This window comes from Plecotus auritus (assembly GCF_963455305.1).
Source record: "Plecotus auritus genome assembly, chromosome: 3".
NCBI lineage: Eukaryota > Metazoa > Chordata > Mammalia > Chiroptera > Vespertilionidae > Plecotus > Plecotus auritus.
The window spans coordinates 220,056,555-220,078,391 of NC_137772.1; the positions used below are offsets into that span (position 1 = coordinate 220,056,555).

At 57.7% G+C, this 21,837-nt stretch overlaps 1 protein-coding gene across 1 annotated transcript; it reads right to left on the reverse strand.

The window, feature by feature from the left end:
* Nucleotides 1-4,930: 4,930 nt before the first annotated feature.
* On the reverse strand, nucleotides 4,931-19,926 carry MFNG (MFNG O-fucosylpeptide 3-beta-N-acetylglucosaminyltransferase). Its single transcript, XM_080659596.1, has 8 exons — nucleotides 19,433-19,926; nucleotides 14,662-14,710; nucleotides 14,234-14,336; nucleotides 12,214-12,367; nucleotides 9,356-9,441; nucleotides 8,949-9,114; nucleotides 7,121-7,206; nucleotides 4,931-5,896 (listed from the first exon to the last, which is right to left on the reverse strand). The coding sequence occupies exons 1-8, from the start codon at nucleotides 19,685-19,687 to the stop codon at nucleotides 5,830-5,832; spliced, it is 966 nt and encodes a 321-aa protein (XP_080515722.1). The 5' UTR covers nucleotides 19,688-19,926; the 3' UTR covers nucleotides 4,931-5,829.
* Nucleotides 19,927-21,837: the final 1,911 nt, after the last annotated feature.

Genomic DNA, 21,837 nt, shown 5'->3' on the forward strand with positions numbered 1-21,837 from the left:
GTCTCATTATCATGAAGGCAGCTCTCCCTTCTAACAATCGACGAACCGTGTTTGACAAGCTGTGGGTTCCTTAGGCTGGCAGCTGTACCTCGCTCATCCCTACGTGCCCCTCGTCTACCAGCACAGCCCTTGGACACAGTAGGTGCTCAAACCATATTTGGGGGATTAATTTGTTCACAAAGGTTCAGGCTTCATACTTTGCTGCTTGCGCAGTACGGGGTTGCTTACAACGAATAAAAGAACTGGAGGGGATATTTATGATATGTCCCCTCCCTGGGCAGTAGAGCTGTCTCCCACAGCAGGACCAGTGCCCGCCCTGAGACTCACTCCTGAAGCTCAGACGAGGGCTGTGGCACATGGGGGCTAAGGCCACAGGTGTCCACGCCCCTGTCAGAGTTAGACCATGAGCCCCCGCCACGTGCACAGGTAGAATGCCCTTGCCCCAGCTAGTCCCAGGAATAGACAGAGGCCGCCATGGATGATCTGTCCGTGGTGCTGAATTCCCTTTAACCCCATCTTTCTCAAACCTAGCAACTAGAGCCCCCTGGGGAACCAGGTAAAAATACAGCGTCCCTGGCCCTTCCTTTGGAGATTTGGGTCTGAAGGTCTACAGCTTAAGGGCCCTGGAATATGTTTTTATCAAACACTTGTGAGTCTTGGTTCTGGCCCAAGGCTGACTCTCTCACCTACATAGTCAGTCGTTGTGAAGTGCCAGATCCTATGAGGTATAGAGATGCATCAGATATGGTCTCTACTCTATGGGGAATTTACAAAATCATCCAGGACATGTAGGGAGGGAAGGAGGGCGAGTACTCCGTGTTTTATGTGGACACTGGGCCAGGTACACCCTTCAACTTACCCTGCAAGGTAAGTAGACACATGAAAACAGTCGTATTCATAACCATAGCTTTTGTGTCTTTCCTTAGGGTCTCCACAGCCCTCTCTGCAAGGCAGCATGGAATGCATTCTGCTCCTTCTCACCTCCTCATGGATCAAGCCCCAGATCCAACATCACTTCCCACATCAAGTCTTCTTGGCCGCTGCTGCCCCGCTGACCCCCAGATTTTAGTTCTCTCTCCTTGTGCCCCATGGTTGCATGTTATCAATGACATGCTATGCTGTCCCAACTGGGATTTGAGCTCCCTGCTGAGGGTAGGGCTTGCACCTGAGTCCCCTGTGTAGCCTCTGATGCAGGGACAGCCCCCCGCCCCACCCCAAGGTGAACAGTAAATTCTTATTGGATGGCTGGCTGGAGGAAGTGGTAAGTGGGTGGAGGAATGTGTCCAATGACTGTGCCCAAGGAAAGTACTGCTGGGTTACAAAGCAGCTGGGACAAGTGCTCAGAACCAAAAGAAATCAGGGTGGCCGGCGGGGGGGGGGGGGGGGGGGTTGAAACCAGGCAACCAGCCAAATGCAAATCTGGCAGGGGTCAAGGTCAGCCTCTCCTTTCTCTGGGCATTTGGGAAGAACAGGAAGTGGAGTCCGGGCAGCTGTTTCTGATGAAAATAGATGTTCTCCAGGCTTGAATGTGGGGCATGGAGGAGGGGGCAGGGGGAAGAGAAAGGGAAGGGGGAGAGCCTCCCAGCAAAATGGAATATCCACAGGCCCTCTTTCCCTAAGTCTGCTGTTTATTACGGCAGTTTCCAAGCACATACCAACGTAAAAAGAATAACGTAATGAACCCCGTGTGCCCATCACCAGCTTCAACAACCATCCCCCTGTTGCCATTCTCATTTCATTCTCCCCTCGAGCACCTTGTTAAAAAATTCCAGATGTTTTATCATTTTACTTATATTTCCAAATGTGTCTCTCAAATGTTACAACATCAAGAAAAACCTCCATATTGTTATCACACCTAATAAAATTAACTATTTCTGAATCCCAGTCGAATAAAGTCCATGTTCAAATAGTCTCATTTTCCTCAAAAAAAAAATGTCTTTTCAGGATCCATTCATTTAACCAGAACCTAAACAAGGTCCATATATTGTATTTTGTTGTCATGACTCTCAATCTCTCAGCTCTCCTTTAGTCCCTCTCCTCCTTTTTTATGCCCTTTTACTTGTTGACGAAACGAGGTGCTTTGCCCTCCCTGTTGGCTGGGTGGATTGAACCCTCATGGTGTCACTTGGCATGTTCCACTGCTCCCCCTATTTCCAGAAAATGGGTGTTTCGATCGGGAGAGCTGCTCTGCGAAGGGTCAATTATTTCGATAAGCAGAGTTCCTGGGTGGTGCTGTGCCCTTCCTATTGCATCTACCAGGAGCACTTAAAGTCAGACGTTCCTTTTTGGGGGTTGTACTAAGAAGGACCAGTGTCACCAGCCTGATCTCCCCATTACGGAGCTACCTGCTGCCTTTCCCCCAGTGGTTTTAGCACCTTTCGCAGTACCTGAAAGCACTCGCAGACCTGGAGGAGATCTGAGAAACCCTCTCACTCATTTTTCTACTCATCCCACAGGATTTGTTGAGCATCTACCATATGCCAGTCAGCGAGCTGCAGGGAACAGAACCAGCACGTTTCCTGGGATCGTGGAGCCCCCAGTCAGAAGCGAGCAGCCAACCAACACGTGAGCAAGCAGACACACCAGAGCCGTGTCTGCGAGGGTTAGAGCTCTGCAGAGCGCCACCGTCCAGTGAGGTGGCCACTGTGTCATGGCGGCCAGGGAGAGCCTCCCTAGGAGAGGACGTTGGAGCCCGATCCAGCCACGCAGAGATGGGGGTGCACTCCAGGGAGAGAGCCTGGGCACCCACCAGGAGAAACGGGGGTGTGGGCAGTGTGCCTGGGCCTGTGCAGTGGGGAGACCAGCAAGGAGGCTTCTGTGCAGGTGGGACTGACAATGGCTGGGACCTGGGTGGCGGAGTGGAGAGGGAGGCCAGTCCAGCACCCCTTCTACCCTCTTTCACAGCCAAGAACGCTGAGCTCAGAGAGGGCAGGGAGGTGGTGCTTCTTAAGACGCTACCTGCACCAGGAGCTTCCTGTTCAGTCTACAGAGACCACACAGCACGCTGTGTACAAGTCATGGCGCCTGTGTTACAGGGGAGACCAGCGGACAGGGGAGCCGCCTGCCCGGGGGGTGTAGACCGGAGGTGGAGCCTGGCCTGGTGAGGCTCCTGACCTCCAGAGCTGCCCCACACTGAGATGACCTCGGCAGGGCCAGGGTGCCTCAAGTCTTGGCTCTGGCACCCACGAGCCCTGTGACCTAGACTAAGGGCCTTCTCCCTCTCTGTGCCTCCGTTTCCTAACCTGGAAAATGGAAGTGGTATTTGCCCCAGGTGCATAGCAAGGCTAAGATGGGGTAGTTCAACCTTGCCCCCACTCCCAGCCCCTGCCCACAAGGGCCACCTTAGCACAGAGTAAGGCAGCTGCGTACTCTCCCATCCAGACACACACAGGGTTAAACTCAGCCTCCTCCCTCCATCCCAATTCTGATCCTTGCTGACTCTGCTCCCCCTCCCACAGCTATTTTGGGACAATGGAGGCAGCAGATGGCCTGTTCCCTCCACTCGACCCTCAGAATTTGGGAACAGCCCGCAAGTCTTACGCTGCTTCTAAAAGCAGGGCGGCAGGCAGCCTTCCACGTGCAGCGGGGAGAGGACCGTGGACCTGACCACCGGACTGCGGATCTGGAGCACACACACCCCCACCGGGCTGCAGGGCCACTCCTCCTGGCTCACAACCCACAGACGCAGCCCAGGGGGAAAGAAGGCTTGGAAGAGCCTAGCCCCGTGGTCGGCAAACTGCAGCTCGCGAGCCACATGCGGCTCTTTGGCCCCTTGAGTGTGGCTCTTCCACAAAATACCACGGCCTGGGCGAGTCTATTTTGAAGAAGTGGCGTTAGAAGAAGTTTAAGTTAAAAAAATTTGGCTCTCAAAAGAAATTTCAATTGTTGTACTGTTGGTATTTGGTTCTGTTGACTATTGAGTTTGCCGACCACTGGCCTAGCCCTCTGGCTCAGCATCTGACCTGCTGTGTGACCCCAGGCACACAGTGGTCCCTCGCTGGGGCTCAGGCTCCCCCCTGGAAAACAGGGCTGAGGCTCTGGGGCTCAGTGATCCCAGACAGAGGAGCAGCAGGGACCAGTCCTTCAAGGGCTGGAGGGTGTGTCCACAGGAGCCCCCGGCCCTTAGGCCCAGAGCCCCACTGTGACCCCGACTCCCCACATCCCTAGGCATGATGCGGGTGGGGAGAAGAGACCTCCCATCCCTTACCCTCCCCAGCTGCACCACCGGCCAAAATTTCCCACAACCACCTCATTCATTCATCCAACCTCTTTGGGACCTGACATTCTCGGGGCACTTGCATTTATTCAGCTCCCACCTTGGCTGTCACCCCCCCGCCCCCCGCCCCCCACCGCCACTTTATCTGACACCAGAGGCTGAATCCTTCAGCTCCGAGTCTCCACTCTGCCTTCCCTGATTCCCTGGCCTCCCCCAACCCAGGCCTGAGGGCAGAGAAAAGGAGGAGTAGCTCCCGCATACCAGCACCTCATGGCACACACATATTCACACACGTGTACATGTACACACATGTGACAGGGGCACAAACACATACGTACACCACACACAAGTCTTAGCATGGACATGTGTAGAAGAGTGCATGCCACACACACACCTTGTCACTCCGTGACTCACACACACTAACAGCAGTCACAGTTCACTGAGCCAGGCCCCTGCTCTGTGCCAGGCCCTGCACTGCATCGTCCCATCCAGACATCAACCCGGGAAGAAGGTGTTCTCTTTCTCATCTATTAGAACAGGAGCATCTGGGCAAACAGGCCAGAGAGACCTAGTGGATTTCCCAAGGCTACACAGCGAGGGCAGAGCAAGGATGGATAGCTTGGGACCCAAATCAACGCCAGTGTGACAGGCAGATCAAAGACCAGGCCCCGCCAGGAACATTTCGGCCGCGTGTAACAAAAACCTGGACCAAGAGAGACTTGAACAAACAGGGTTTAATTTTCTAACAGAACCAGAAGCTAGGCAAGACAGCTTGGAAGGTTGTCCTGGCCTCTCCTTCACGGCAGCAAAGGGGCTGCCCGGATCCAGACCTCACACCCACGTTCACAGCAGGAAGAGGGAGTGCGGGGCTGCAAAGCTTCCCCCAGGTGCCTCCCCCTCGGCTTTGCTCAGTTCACACGAAGGGGCAGAGCTCTGACTGTGGCCGAGCTGGGCACGTGGAAGCGCCTAACAGCACGGGAGCTGAGAGTGAGCAAAAGGCTCATCAGGCTTGGCTGGGACCCAGGCTGATCCATCATTGGATCCGGGCAGGCTGATCCTCCACACAACACCGGGGTCTGTTAGCAAGGGGTGGGAGCAAGGAGCTGGAGACTGCCAGCAACAACAGCATCTGCCACAGACCTGGCATCGGCCGCCTTTCCTCCTGGGTGCCCAGCGTTTGCGGATCAGGCCCGGGGATCCAGGAGTGAGTGGCTGGCCCAGAGCTTGACCCCCGGGAGTGATTGAGAGAGCAGAGCTGGGGCTGGGGCCACACCCCACCCGGAAGCCCATGTAATTTTGTTGAGGTTTAAGACTCCTGAGCCCCAGGCCAGCTCAATGGCCCCCACCCTGTTCAATGCAGCCACCCAGGGCCCGTAGGAGCCCAGCCCCTGGGGCCTCTGACTTCACCCGGGTCCCGGGCCAGCCAACCCACCTCTCCGGAGTCTGGGGTGCCTTCACCACCAGTCACCACCCAGTCCTGGCCTTGCCCACCTCTCGGAAGCCCTGCCAGGGACCACCCTCCCCAGGGCACTTGCCGCAGGCCCTCAGGGCTGCCTTGGGAGGCGAGGGACAGCCAGAGGCCTCAGCTCAACCGACGCCCAGCAGTTCAGGGTTCATCGGGGCACCAGCTGTGGGCACCACGGAGTGTCAGGGTAGAGGAGACAATGCAGGGAGCGGAACCTACAGAGAGACCAGAAACGGACAAGACGTCACCCCACTCCTACCCTTACCCCGTGGGCTCCTAGGGTTTGGAGTGGGGTTTCTCCACCTCGGCACTGTTCACATTTGGGACTGCGAATTCTTCGTTGTGGGGCTGTCCCGTCCGTTGTAGGATGTTTAGCAGCATCTCCTGGACTCTGCCCACTAGATGTCGTGAGCATCTCCCTAAGTCATAGCACTCAAACATGTCTCCAGACATTGGCAGATGTCCTCAGGGGCAAACGGCCCCCGGCCGGGAACCGCTGCCTTAGGGACACCTCCGAGGTCAGAGAAGCCAGAGGAGGCCTCTGCTGAGCCAGGACCTTCTAACCCTGCATTTCCCAGTCCCAGTCGGCTCCAGCCCATTAGGCAGAAACCCACGGACACTAGAATCTTCGGGCTTAGAGAATTTAACAGCAATTATTAAACCTCCTGCCAGTATAGCCACAGTTTGCACACCTCCACTGATGGGGAGCTCGCCCCGTTAGAAGGAACCCCCCTGGCCCCCAGCCCTTGGAATAGTTATGTCTTACGCCCCCCACCAGACAGCTGTGCAGAGCTTCAGAGCCAGGAGGCCTGGTCCCCCTCTTCTCTTGTCCCACATTCCAGTCCCACTGTCTTCCTCTACCTCCTGGAGCAGGTCTTGTCCCTCCTGCCACCGTGTGTCACAGGCTGTGCTCTGAGCTGCTCCACGGCAGTCAGGGGCCGAGCTGAGCAGCCCCAATCAATCTGGGGCCAGTTTAGGGGCAGAACCGGAAGGTGCCCGGGTGACATCTTAGCCCCCATTCCAATCGTCCACCCACAGAAAAGAGCCACTGAAGGGAATGAAGGAAACGAAGAGCCGACTGAGATCAAATAACTCCCCATCCATCGTGCCTGCAGGTCCCCCGGGGGAGCAGGTCCTTGCTCAGCGAAGACATTTCCATATTCCAGAGGACCGGGGCTGGGAGAGCCTCCAGATCCACAGCACCCAGCCTGCTGGGTTACAAAATGGGGAGATTATGGCCCAGAGAGGGCAAGGCACTTGCCCAAGATCACACAGCAAGCCAGCGGTGGAGCAGGGACTAGCATCATGCCCTTCACTCCCCCCTCTGTGCTGTCAGCCCAAGGGCCTCTCTCACACCCCTCCCTCCTGGCTCGCCCACCTTTGGGTGCCTGGGCTCAGCCCCCATTCCTCCCATTCGACAGTTTCAGCCCCAGACCCACCTGGAGGGGTCTTCCTTGGGGGAGAACGGGCCCTGCAGCTTAATGACGTTGAGCTTCCCCTCAAAGACGCCGTAGCTGAGGGTGACCTGGGCAGGGAGAAGCAGAGAAGAAGGGGGAGGGTTGAGGGGTGTTCCACTGGGGACCCCACAAGGGGGCAGAATTGGGGGGAAGCAGGAAGGCACACAAGGCATTTGGAGGGCACAGAGAGCCTGCCTCTGCGCCTGAAACCCCGTTAGCGGAGGGTGGGTCCCTGAGGAGCCCCCCGCCCCCCGCCAAGCTCTCTAAGTGTGAAGCGCACCTTCAGGCCAAATCCCATCGCAGCCCCAACAGTCCAGCCTCCTAGGAGGCTGCAACGATTCCCTCGTCTACAGGTTGGGAAACTGAGGCCCAAGAGGGAAGTACGCTGTGTGCCTGGGTGGAGGTTCCCGAGGCTCACTGTGCGGCCCTAGCAGATCCCCCTCCACACCCCAGAGCCTCAGGTTCTCCACAAGCAGCAGGGACTTGGGATAACGACCCGAGTCCAAGGCTGCCAAGGCCAGTGGCTATCGACTGTCAGCGTAGGGGCCACCCAACCAGGGCCCAAATCCCCCTCTGCCACATACTAACGTGGCCATGGTTAGTTCCACTCTCCGGGCCTCAGTTTCTCCATCTGTGGAATGGAAATGTTAGTACCAACCTCAGGCGCACGTTGTGAGAAACCAGGGAGTTAAAGAAGATAAGGCCCCAGTGTGGTGTCCGGCACAGTGAGTGCTCTGGAAACCCCATTAGGGTGCCCTGGTTACCCCATTAGGGTGCCCTGGTTCTGGTTGCCTCATATCTGCCCCCCTTTCCTTGGCTTCAGGCCCTGAGGTCCTAATGGGACCAACCCCCCACCCAGTTCCAGGCCTAGTGACCTACACTAACTCTGGGCGCTGACAGGAGACCCGTCACATGACCCAAGCGGGCCATCTGACCAGTGAGCACAGCCTCGGGATCTGGCGGAAGGAGGCACTCCCCTCCTCTGGGTGAGAGAAACCTGGGGCTGCCAACGGGCCAGCAAAGGGGCGAGCCTGCCTGAGAACCGGGCCAGCGTGCGGGAAGGCAGATGAACAAGGGGACAGACTCCTAGAGCCAGTCCCAGCCAGACCCAGCCAGTGAAGCCACGCCCTCAGCTTCGCAGGTGCGCGGGCCCATCACTGTCCTGTTGTTTATCCAGTCCCCGTTGCTTTGCTATCACCTCCTGTCCCGAAAGGGCTCTGCCTCGCACTGTTGGGCGAGAGATCCCAGGGGCCCCCCAGCCAGGACCACCTACAGGGCCGGAACCTCTGAGCTGGAGAAGAGCATCCGCAAGGCAGGGCCAGTGGGACCTCAGTAGTCATTACCCCTCCCCGAGCCCGACCTCATGCTTCAGTGTCCTCACCGAAGACCAGTCCTTCCCAGTAACATCTGGGTTAGAAGGGAAAGCAGCGAGCAGTGGACAGATGAGCTCTGGTGAAGGAAGAGACTGCTGACAAAGGGCAAAGCTGGAAGGGCAGGGCTGGTCCCTTCGGAGGGACGTGGGGAGGATGGCAGATTGAGGAAAGGAGAGAGGGACAGGAGGTAGCGGGTTGGGAGCAAGGCTATCTGAACCTGAAGACAAGCTTCATCTCATCTGTGCAGGTCCTTCCGGCTGGCACTTGGGGACCAGTTCAAAGAATTTTAGCATCCCAACCCTTGAGGTCTGAAGGTGGAGAGTCACTGGATGCCCTTAAGGGGTCCTCTGCCACCCTGGGCCTCAGTTTCCCTGTCAATAGGGGAGAGCCCCAAACATGAGCACCTCCCCCACGGCCTCGTGCCCTGAGGCGCTCACCTGTTCCGGGAGCTGGGCAGCCCCCAACAGCTGCAGGGTCTCCAGGTGGGAGTGGAAGAGGGGGCTGGGCTGCAGGTGGCCCCCCAGCTTGCACTCGATTATGTAGCCTACGGTGCAGTCATCAGGAAGCCGGATGAGTGCAGACGTGTCCACGAAGCGGGGGCCGCTGAGGGAGAGAGCCGTGCTGTGGCCACTGGCCTGGACCCTCAACACCTGCCTCCCAGCAGGCTCTCCTGGGACCAGCTGGCACAGCAGAGCTCGGCTCTAGCTACGGCCTCCTGCATACTGTGTGGCCTGGGCTGTCGCTTAAAACCTTCCTGCTGCAAAGTCCCCGCACACACACCAAGCGCCACCTGCTCTCAGCAACCCCCACCCTCCCCCATCCACCTGGGGGGGTCTCTGCTCACCTGGCCCATGGGGCCATCTTCAAAGCCAGTTTCCGGTTGATGCAGAAGCCAGCACCCCCAGTGGCAAACCAGAACTGGACCAGCCTCTAGGGGGAGAGGAGGGGAGTGAGCCTGGGGTGAGGGGGGTGGAGGTGGGGGCAACAGCCAGGCCACCCCTCACCACCATCTAGCATGGCTCCAAAGCTTTTTAATTCACACTTCACTGGAGTCTTGCTACAGCCTAATATTATTATGCCCTTTTTATAGATAAGAAAACTGAGGCCCAAAGTCACATAGCTAATCAAGGGACTATAACCAATTAGACCAGTTAATTGGTTGGGTTCCAGTTAAAAAGGGCAGGTGTGCTATCTGTGTGCCCTGTACACCTTCCCCCCTTCCCCAGAGAAATGTCTCCACCTTACCCCATGTGGTTTGAGAGGGGCTACCAAACACAGCACCTGCTCCCCTAGGCCAGAGGTGGGCAGGAATGACGACAGGGCCACACCTCTTGACCAGGTGATTGGCTCAGCAACAGGCATGTCACTTAAGCCAACCAATCAGAATCCTTTCCTGAGCTTTCTATGCAACTGTGAGGAAGAGATGTTTTCACCAGGCTCGCAAGCTATAATTCCGATGCCACCTACATGGGGGCACATACACTGACTGCTCTTGCCACTCCTATCTCCTGGGACCAAGAACACTTTTCCACAAAAGGAGAGAATGAGACCTCTCACTGAGTAAAGAGAACCGGCAGGCCTGTGAGCCGCTGAGGCCAGAAACGCCTTGACATCTCAACCTCAGGAACCAATCACATCCCTTTGGGATTTAAACCACTTTCCGCCCCTGCCCAGCATCACCAAGGCCTCTTCTAGCGCCTCTGTGAGGCCCCGTGAATTCACCTGGAATTTCTCTAAGGCTGTTGAGAAACCCTGGGCCCTTTGAGCTGTACCATCCCTTAGTCAAGCAAATTCCCTAAGGTTACCTTCTCCCAAGTACACAGTTGTTGCTTCATTGATGCATGTTGCATTGGGTTGCATCTCCCAGGATGCAGCAGTGAGAAGAAGCCTCCGCAGGGAGTTGGGGAGCCCGATACTGGGTTCCCTGCTCCCCCCACTTGAAGAAAGTCACTGCCCCTCTCTGGGCCTGATTTGTCACCTGTGCGCGCGACACTGGCTCTAAGTTCTAAAATCTGATGGTTCGCCTGGCCCGGAGCATCCTCCTGAAAACCTCTAGGAGCTGACCTCTGGAAACACTGCCCTCCTAGAGGGAGGTCAGGGCTCAACAAGACAGAATGAATGGCTTCTTAAGGACCTAATACACAGGAGGTGCCCAATAAATGCTTGTTTAATGCATTGATGATAATTACAGCAGCACCAGCAGTAACCATGCAACCACCGCACCCTGAGCACTGGCTGTGCCGAGGGCTGTGCCGCAGATGAGGTGCCCAAGATGCACAGAAGCGAACTCACTTGCCTGAGGTCCCAGAGCTGGGACTAACCCCAAGCCAGAGATCTTGCCCTTTTTTCTGTCCCACACTGGCTGGCCCCAGGCTCTGAACAGGCTAGGAAACTTGGGGGCAGAGTCCTGGCATCCCACTGGTAGGGTGTGTGCCAAGGAGGGCATTCGTGCACGTTGTTGGGGACTGGGCCTGGGTGTGCCCAGCAGGGTGCTGAACCTGCTCAGAGATGAAGGCTGAGTTGGGTACCGATTGCTAACACTTACTAGTGTCTATTACATACCAGATCCCATTCCAAGCACTTGGATAGATGCCACTTAATTCTCTCTCTTTTTTTTTGCTCTCAACCACCCTATGAGGAAGAGACTATTACCACCCGTTTCACAGATGAGAAAACTGAGGCACAGAGAGGTAAGGAGACTTCAATCAAGGTCATGAAGCCTTGACCTTGGGGCTGGTGTGTGAACCCAGGGAGTCTGGCTCCAGAGCAGAGCTCTCCACCTCTGAGGTCAGGGGTGAGGTGGTGTGGGAGCCTGGGGGACCTCAGCTCACCTGAAATCAACTCACACACACACCCTGGGGCCCCGGAGGATTTAATTAGGACTCAGAGGCTGATTAGCTGCTGATAATTAAGGTTTTGTGTGTCTTGCTCTCTTGGTTTCCCTAATGAAGCAGATGGTGACCGAGGGAGGAGACAGCCCCGTGCGGGCCCAGCGCCTGCTGCAGACACTGCCTCCAGAGAAGCAGCAACTTGCCTTTTCCTGGGGCCAAAGGAGCCCTGGAGGCCCGGGCCCCCCACACTGAACCCCCGGTGGCGTCCTGGGGGCAGGTGGAAACACATGCAACATACCTGACCTAAAACATTCTCTGCTCCTCTGAAAGTCAAACTTAACAGGCATCTGGTTTTGTTTATTTGTCTTCCAAACCTGGCAACCGTAATCGGTGTCCACCCAGGCCTGGGGCGGAAGCTGGCGCTGGGGGCCCTGTTCTGTCGGGGGTCAACTCTCCAGGCGCAGGTTCGTGAAGTCTGAAGGGAGGGGGTCCCCTAGGGGAGGGGAACGTTCAGGGGCTGAGGCCTGGGCAGTTAGCCAGCCGGCCGGGCAGTATTTGCATTTTAACAACCTGTACAACCACACGACGCACCAGGTGGCTAGGAGCCCAGCTCATCCCCGCGCTCGCTGTGTGACCAGGACCAGCCACTGCTCCCCCGTGACCAAGGCCCGACCGTGTGACAGTCTCTCTGCCTTCCTGGCATGATCTCAGTCTCCCCGTTCCACAGAGGGTCAGAGGTAAAGCCACCAGCTCGACACACAGCGAGACTCAGAAAACCCACCGCCTCGTCCGCAGCCCTGCCCCCAGCCTGGCCCCACCCCAAACCCCACGGCTGGTGGCCAGGGCCCGAAGATGCCAGGGAGGGACCGACCGTGCGATTGTGGGGCTGCGGCTCTGAAGCGTGGATGGGCCGGTTCAGGCTGGGCCGGCCTATGTAGACATCCAGCGTCTGTGGAAAGGCTTTCAGCAGCTTCAGCAGCGCCCTTGCGTTGACATAGTTGTCATCATCCACGTGGCAGAACCACCTGTGGGGATGGGAGGGGGACAATGAGCTTGGAGGGGGCTTCCAAGGGCTGCCAGCCGCTGTGCCCCCATTATCTATAACTAGTGACCCGGTGCACGAAATTCACGCACATTAAAAGGGGATTAATTAGAGGAAATAATTTAATATTGCTATTTACCCTTTCTCTATAATCGAAGTGTCAGAGATTAAAGAAAATTAGTAAAATGTATATGAAAACCTTCCTCCTGTCAGAGTCTGGGGCACACCACAGGACCCAGAGTCAAGTCCCCGCTCACCCACATGCACCTCAAAATCGCATGAGACCCAGACCTGGCTGGCCCACCCGCCCCCCCCCCCCCCCCCCGCCATGGGGCTAGATCCAGACCCAGCCAGTCCCACCCTTGTCAAGCCCTGCCAGGCAGGGGGCATAGCCTCAGGTCCCCTGGCCTGGTGCCAGGACAGGGGGCATGGCCTGAGGTCCCCCAGCCCAGGCTGGGGTGGGGGGCGTAGCTTGAGGTCCTCCATCAAGCCCCGCCAGGTGGGGGACATGGCCTGAGGTCCACCGTCAAGCCCCGCCAGGCGGGGGGGCACAGCCTCAGGTCCCCCGTCAAGCCCCACTGGGCGGGGACGTGGCCTGAGTTCCCCCAACCCAGCACTGGGGGTGCACCTTGAGGTCCCCTGGCCTGGTGCCGGGGTGGGGGGCATGGCCTGAAGTCCCCTGTCAAGCCCCACCTGGTGGGGGGCACGGCTTGAGGTCCCTGGCCTGGCGCTGGGGCAGGGAGATCAGCCTGAGGTCCCCTAGCCCAGCACCAGGACAGGAAGCACACCTTGAGGTCCCCCATCAAGCCCCACCAGGCAGGGGGCATGGCCTCAGATCCCCTGGCCTGGCACTGGGGTGGGGGGTGCGGCCTGAGGTCCCCCAGCCTGATGCCAGGGCGGGGGTGCGGCCTGAGGTCCCCTGTCAAGCCCCACAGGGGCAGGGGAGGGCATAGCCCAGCCGTGGGCAAACTACGGCCCGCGGGCCGGATCCGGCTGTTCTATCCGGTTCTCTTGCTCTCCCCTCCGCTCCTTTACTTTGAATTTATATTAGTTCACACAAACACTCCATCCATGCTTTTGTTCCGGCCCTCCAGTCCAGTTTAAGAACCCATTGTGGCCCTTGAGTCAAAAAGTTTGCCCACCCCTGGCATAGCCTCAGGTCCCTGCTGATTGCTCGTTAAGGCTCCTGATGGGAACTTGGCCTCAGCTGTGGGTGCAGCCATTTTTGTGATGGAGTGATGGTCAATTAGCATATTCCCTCTTTATTAGATAGGATAATAAAAGCATAATATGCAAATAGACTGCCAAGGTGGGTGCGATACGACTGGTTGGGGGCCCAACCATCACCCCATGATCGCCCCAAAGAGGGAGGCTCAGGCTACCCGGCGGCAGCGCTATGGTGGGTGGGTGGGGCCTCCCTCTGTGGGGCAATCAATCGCGGGGCTCCTGGACTGTGAGAAGGCACAGGCCGGACTGAGGGACACCACCATCCCCCCCCCCCGCCCCACTACACAAATTTCATGCACCGGGCCTCTAGTCAATCCATAAACAGTTATGGGTGGAGGTGGCTCTGTGCCAGGCAGCATCTGTGTAAGCTCTTGAAGAAGGTGTGCCCATTTAACCAGTGGCGACTAAGACTCAGAAAGGTTAAGACACTTGCCTCAGGTCACACAGCCAGTGAATGGCAGGATCTGAACCTAGACAGTCTGCCCAGAGACTGACCACAGGAGGCCTTACACAAAGAAATTTACAGGACCCAGACGATGTCACTGTTTTGGCACCACACCCCGTTCAGGAAGTGGCCTCAGGCGAAGGTTACACCTGCCCTCCGAGACCAAGATGCACTCACCTCAGTCCACTGGCCAAGAAGGCATCCAACTCAGCAGCCATCTTGCAGGACAGGGCTGGGTGGCTGTGCTCCGCAGAGCAGTTGGTGACCACTAGGTGGGGCCCTGGAGAAGGGAGGACAAGTGTGAGGCCCCTGCCCGCCTCCTCCCCACAGCTCTGCACACAGGCTCTGTGACAGGCAGAGCAAGGCCAGTCCACCACTCCCGTTTCACACACGGGGACACTGAGGCCAGGGAGGGCTGACCTGCCCAGGACCCCATAGCTGATGGACTTGTCCAGCACAGCCCCTCCCACACCCACACCCATTTCTAGGGAGGAAGCTTGCTCTGCTCTGGGGCAAAGGGGAATCCCCACATGCCAACAGTAGGCAGCCCTGTTTTCGGGGACTCCCAGGCCAGGGGACAGCCACCCCCGAGGCCAGGCAGTTACCCAATCTCTCCTGGAGGCCTTCATCACGGCTGTCAGTGAAGACAAATGTCTAGGAAGAAGAAAGAGGAGTCAGGATGGGGCTCAGCCAAGGGTAGTGGGAGGCGGGGGAGGGGTGCCTGCAGCCCGATGGTCCACCCGTCCAGGTAGACACACACAGCAGACCTCTCTACTCCTTCAGGGAGGGGCACACCCCTCGCCCTGTCACACTCTCCCTTAGGACAACCTGACTTTCTCAGCTACACCCCCATGCAATACACACACAACTGTGGGGCTAAAAAAACAGTAATACTTTTCCTCCCACCTTCTAAGTTCTTCTAGCTGGGCTAATAATCAAAGTAACAGAGAGAGAATCATAGGAGAAAATCATAGTTTTAATACGTGTGCATGGGGAATCCCCATAAGCATAAAAGTTCCAAATACAGTGGGGCAACATTGGGTATATAAGACATTTTTGATAGAGGAGAAAGGGGGGAGGTATTGGATTTCAGAAGTGGGAACGGGCCATTTACAGGTCGTTAAGGAAGAGCAGAACACACCTGAGACCCAGGAGGTGCCTGGCTAATTGTGAAGGTGAAGATTCTTAAGGTGATTGAGCAAGGCTCCCATCGGAAGGCAGGCAGGAAAGGGGCAAAGCCCCTCTGCGTCTGTTTCTTCATAAACAGCTTCAAATCCGTGTCCCAGAGAGCAGCCACAGGGTGACACAGCTTTGGCTGCCTCCACAAGCCACCTTTTGTAGACACACAACCTCCCTGTGTGCACCACCTCATCCGTCTCACTCACTCGGCTCCTCACAAACCAGCACCCACAGGGACCCTGTCAGTCACACACAAAACAACAGAGTCCCACCTGGCTCCTTCTCAGTCACATATACACACCCCTAAACACTGTCAGGAGACAGACTGTGTGGCAAGACCCCAAGCTGGGCTACTGCATCCCTCAGGGAGCAGCCACAGCTTTCACAGCCACGCAAAGCCCCTGTGCGAGGGTGGGGGCCCCACGCATCTCCGAAATCCTGCACCCTGCCCCCATGCCGCTCTCCCAGGTGGACAGGCCCCCCACCAGGGGCTTTCACACTCCTGGTTCCCGGCTCAGCATGGAGACAGGGGTTCCGTCTGTCCCCCTCACAGATGGCAAAACTGAGCCGAAGTGACGGACTAAGGCTTGTGGCAGTTGACAAGCGGAGCCGGGATTCAAACCCACAGGCCCGGGACCGCTCCCTTACTCTCAAACCGCGGCTACCCGGGAAGGCACCCAGACCCAGAGCCTCGACACTGAGCTCGAGCGCCCCAGATCTGTACTTTCTCCTGGTCTCCCCATCATTCTGAGATCAACACCGTGGGGTCACTATGCCTCCTCTCTTTCTCTCACCTCCCCCCACCCCAATCCAGTCTGTCAACTAACCTTTAACCTTTAAATGGCCCAGGATGTAACTTCTCCCCACCAGCCTCACAGCCCACCCTCCCTCGTCACCTCCTGCCTGCTTTCCTGCCTGCTTCCGCAGTCACCTTTCCCCCGGGCTCCCTGCTCGGTCCTGCCCTCAACCCCATGTCTGTTTTCAACACAACCCCCGAGGGAGCCAGTAAATCCGCCAGGCCGTCCACCCCCCCCCCCCCCAACCCCGCTCCCTGGCGAACTTTTGCCACCAGATAGTGGAACTCTTCTAGAGTTTGGAGCCTGAGCCAAATGGGCCAGGGAATGTTTGTGGATGGGCGGGAATGAATGGAGGGGCGGGGGGAGAGGAGGGGAACGAAGGGGTCCCACAGCAGGGCCTGGGGGCTGGGCAGGGCGCATGGGAATCCTGAGGGTGGCACAGGGCAGTGGGCAGTGTCCTTTGAGCAAGGGTTGCAATTGATTTGTTTAAAGAGGGGACCCTGACAATGGCTAAAATCTCGCAGGAAAACAAAGAGACAGGCAGCCTACTGGGGGGAGGGGGAGGGGTGGTTGGAGGGCCATCTGCTCCAGAGGGAAGTGAGGGGCCCCGCGCTGCTACCCACCCCTTCCCCCCCCCAGCCCCGCCCCAGCCCTGGAGGGGACTGTGGGGAAGAGAAAGGCTCCTCTTGGGTCACAAAACGCACCTCCCCCAGCCCACCCCTTCTGCCTGGGACAAAGGCCGCGCACGAGCCCCAGCCCGCTGCCACAAAGGCCCACCTGCCACCCGCCGCCCTTAACCAGCTGGGGTGGGCACCCAGCCCTGGAGTTAACCAGCTCAGGCCAGCTCCCGATGGCAGAGCTGAGAGAGGTGCCAAGACCTTCCTGTCCTGTGCAGATGGGGAAACTGAGGGCTGAAAGCGGGAGGGCCTTGGCCAAGGTCACAGAGAGAGAGATCAAGTGCGAAGTGGGTCTCCCTGTCTGCGCCCCCCCCCCCCCCCCCCCCCCGCTCTTCCTCTGTTTGAGCCTCCTTCCTCTTTTCACCTCTGCCCTGAAAGACACGATTCGAGACTTCGCTCCTGCACTGGGGGGCAAGGGCGGGAGTTCAGCTGAGTGAATTCATCTCCCACCCCTGCTTAACTGGGCTCATTTTCCTGGCCTGTGAAATGGGAATATCAATAGTGTCAGCCAGGGACACTCTCCTCTTACCCCTTTAGTTCTTCTGGCTGGTCCAATAATTCAAACAGCACATTAACAGGAGAAAATCAAATTTTAATACCTGCACACAGGGACTTCACATAGGCATGAAAATTCCCGAAATAGGGAGACTTCTGGACTAAGAGGGGGAGGCAGGCAATTCACAGGTAGATGAGAAGGAGCAAACATTTGCTCAACAGATTCTGGCAGGGCCTCCAGAAATAATGGACACGAGGGGGGATCTAGGGGAAGGGAATCTGCGGAAGAGATCTTCGCTTGCGTCCTCCCTGTCCGTCCCACTCATTCACGCCGAGTGGCTGTGCTAAGGCTCCTGCCCTGGACCAGCTTTTTCTCTCCCCATCTCTTTAGGCACAAAAGGTGCAGATCTGAGCCGCTTCCTGAGTATGTTTCAGCTCGAAACCCTCTACATGCCATGGGGCACATTGTGGGGACACTAGAAGGTGCCACCGACCCCATAATGGCTACCATGTGGGGTTGTTGGGAGGGTTAGATTGAGTGATGGCTCTGACTCTCGGCCCCTTAGATGCTGAGCGGGTTCTCCCCCTGGCTGCCGGGGTGGCATCTGGGGTTGAAATGGGGACACAGAGGGGTTGGCTGTTTGCCTCTTCTCTCCCGGCCTGGTCCTGCCAGGCCCAGCCGCCCCGGCTGGAGGTCAAGGACCCTTCCCTATAGCCCAGTGACCAGGCAGCTGGATCCCGGGTCTCCGCAGAGAAGACAGGGCCCTGGCCAAGAGGTGGGGGCTGGTCCCACTGGGCTCTGTCCCCTCAGGCCTTCGGGGTGACACACAGGCAAGTATTGCCTCCCCTTGGGCCTCAGTTTCCTTGTCCGGGGCAAGGGCACCACCATGGTGATCCAGACAAGACAGGAAGGGGCCTCAGACCACGTGAGGCCACGCTCCTGGGCACACACAGACACAGCGCCATAAACAGGAAGGTCTGCGGGGAGGGCCAGGCGCAGGGACTTCCGCCAGTAGAACTAGAATCTCCCCCAGATGAGAAGCTGTGTGTGTGTTGGGGGGGAGGGGGCAGGGAAGAGCCTGGGGTGCTGGGGGCCCCGTGGGGAAGTGTTAATCCAAGGTGCTAGGACATCAGGGCCAGGAACTTGGGACAGGCCGGGTATCCTCTCCCCAGGGGGCCCTGGCCTCTTCCAGGCATCACCTGCCCCCATCCTTGGTCCCCAGGAGCCCCCAAGCCCCCCTGAAGGCTCAGTCACTTCCTTCCCTGAGCCACCCGCCAAAGTGGAGACAGCATGTGCGTGTGTGCATGTGTGTGTGCATGTGTGTGTGCGTGTGTAAATATGCCCCCCACCTCCCCCAGAGATGGTTCCCAACACCCCAAACCATTGGTTTTGCTTGAGCAGGGCGATGGTTGAGGGGAAGGGAAGAACCAGAAGGGACTCAGCTTGTAGAGCCGCCTCTGGGGGAAACAGAAGCCATGAGTCTGTCACCCACATGCATCCTGTCAGCATGTCTAGCACTAACACTGGCTCCACACATGTAAGTGCACACACACGTGCACACACACACACACAATCCCACATGCTAGGCCGGCCCTACCCCGACCTCTGCCTCAGCCACCACAGTCACAGCACGTCCCCCTCCTCCCTCCCTCAGAAACTGCCCCACAGGAAATGAGCACGGGGGTCAGGGGTGCTCCCCTGGTACACCCTGGGCACCAGAGTCGTGGGTGCCTCCCACTCCACCCTGTCCAGACAGGCCCCACTTAGATGGTCCCCTCCTCAGGGGCTTACCCCTGTTCCCACAGCACCAGGGCCTGCACTGGGGCAGCCTGGCCAGGCTCATGTCAGCCAGGACCCCTTCGAGGCCTCTGCCCCCACTGCCCAACACCCACCCCTGCCCCCAGTGCCAGGCTGGGCAGGAGTGAAGCCTGCACCCGAACAGCCAGGGAATAGAGGATCCCCAGGAGGGACCCAGAAGCCTGGGGCATGAGCCCAGCGTGGCCCCTAAAAGAGACTGAGCAGTGGGCCTGAGGGGTAGTGCACCCCAGGGCCAGGGAGGGCACAGCCAGGACCGCAGGAGCCCCCAGATCCTGGGAAGAAGGGGGAGTGGGCAGGTGGGTGAGCCACTTCTCCTCAAGGCTGCCAGGGACCCCAACCCATAGAAAAGCCTTCATGAGTCCCACAGGCCAGGGGCCACTCCTGGGGCCCACAGTCACCAGCGTGTCACCTGTTCCCTGGTCCTGGAGACCCACGTGTCCAGCAGCAGGTCCAGGCGAGAGCGGTGGAAGGCACGGGTCGTCTTGACTGCGATGTAGACGTCCTGCAGCTGCAGCTCCGGGGGCGGCGGGCTCGGTGGGCTCAGCCCGGGGGTCTCCTGCACGCTCTTCGGGGACTGACTCAAGTGGTAGCGAAGGGAGAGGAGCCCCATGCACAGGAGGGTGAGGAGGGCTCCTGCCAGGCCCCGGAGGAGCCGGCACTGCATTGGCCCTGGGACCCCAGACAGCTCGGCCCCCAAATCCCAACTGGACAGGGAGTGGCGGCTGGTCAGGCAGGGGCTCCGGCAAAGTCAAAAGTCTGGCAGGCATCAGGGGCCAGCAAGGAGGGGAGAGCTGGGCACTGGTGCTCGGGCCCCAGAGGCTGAGCCACGGCGGCCCCTCTGCCTCTCCTCCGCCAGCCCTCCACCTGCTCTGGCCACCCTCCCCACCGCAGCCCGCCCGCTCTGGGGCTCCTGGCCCCGCCCCTCCCTCCAGCGCAGCCCAAGGGGCGGGGCCAGCCCATGGGAGCCCCAGAGGTGGCCGCAAAAGAGGAGCTGAAGGGACAGCCCCATTCCTGCCAGCTGCTGCAATGGGAGTGGGGGCAACAACAAACCCTCCGTGCCAGGGTGGAAGGGAGGGGCCCTCCAGCCTTCCCACTCCCCAGGGACTGTCAGCTGAGCTCATTCAACACCCATTGTTTTATGGTGCCCTGCTCTCCGGCCTCCCAGCTTTTGCCCAAGGTTCCTCCTCCTGCCTGCTCTCCCCCATCCCCCTGCATCCTCACCCATGTTCCCTCCACCAGGCTGAATTCTGTTTGGATTTTAAGGCTCAGCTCAAGGGCTCCCTCCCCCAGGAAGCCTTCTCTGATGCCCCTCCCAACTTCCAGGGCTCCCACAGTGGTTGGCTCAGTTCCTTTGGTCTCCACAACAGCACTAGGATTGCTATTCCCAGTTTAGAGCTGAACACATTAAGGCACAGAAGGATCTAAAATGGCCCAGGTGGTGTGGCTCAGTGGTTGAGCGTCGACCTATGAACCAGGAGGTCATGGTTTGATCCTTGGTCAGGCCATATGCCCAGATTGCAGGCTGGACCCCCATGTGGGGCGTGCAGGAGGCAGCCAATCCATGATTCTCTCTCATCATTGCTGTTTCTATCTCTCCCTCTCCCTTCCTCTCTGAAATTAATAAAAATACTAAAAAAAAAAAGATTGGTTTTCCTTTATACTCTCTCCAGTCCTAATGCAGGGCTGGGCCATAGGAGGCCCAGCTCAGTTCACAGCCACGTGGTACTTCCTTAGACGTAATTAACAAATATTTATTGGGCTACTATGTGCCAGGCACTGTCCTCGACACTGTAGATTTGGCGAATAAAAGAAGAAATCTCTGCTCTGATAGTCTCATGAGGAAGACAGGCAATAGATAAGTGAAATATAAAGGCGTGGGGAGGTGAACGTGCTATGGAGAGAACATAGTAGAAAAGGGGCTGGGGAAGTAGCTGGAGAGAAGGGATTGGGATTTACTTATCATTTATTTTTTAATAAGTTTTTATTGAATTTTAGAAAGGAAGGGAGAGGGAGAGAAACATTGGTGTGAGAGAGAAACGTTGATTGGCTGCCTCCTGCACGCACCCCAACTGGGGACTGAACCCACAACCTGGGCATGTGCTGACTGGAAACTGAACCAGCAACCTGACCTTTCGGTGCATAGGGAAGGCACGCAACCAACGGAGCCACATCAGCCAGGGCAGGATAGCAATTTAAATAAAGTGGTCTTGGAAGGCCCAGGCAAAGATTTATGTAAAGACCTGAAGGAAGTGTAAGGGAGTGAGGCAGGGACCCTCCCTCAACCCCCCCCCCACCCCCCGCAAAAGCAAAAGTCTGGCAGGCATCAGGGCCAGCAAGGAGGGGAGAGCTGGGACCAGGAATTGAACCGTAACCTCCTGGTTCACAGGTTGACACTCAACCACTGAGCCACGCCAGCAGGGCTTGAATCGCCCTACTAGGGCTAGCCCCATACCAGGCCCTTCACAGCTCATCTTCTCAGAACAGCATCACCAGGCTTCCTGCCACACAGTGCAGGGTTCAAATCCTGACTATGTAACGCCGGGCAAGTTACTTCACCTCTCTGAACTTTACTTACATCATTTTTTAAATGAGGACAACGCCCTAACCGGTTTGGCTCAGTGGCTAGAGCGTCGGCCTGGGGAATGAGGGGTCCCGGGTTCGATTCCAGTCAAGGGCATGTACCTTGGTTGCGGGCACATCCCCAGTGGGGGGTGTGCAGGAGGCAGCTGATCGATGTCTCTCTCTCATGGATGTTTCTAACTCTATCCCTCTCCCTTCCTTCCTCTCTGTGAAAAATCAATAAAATATATTTAA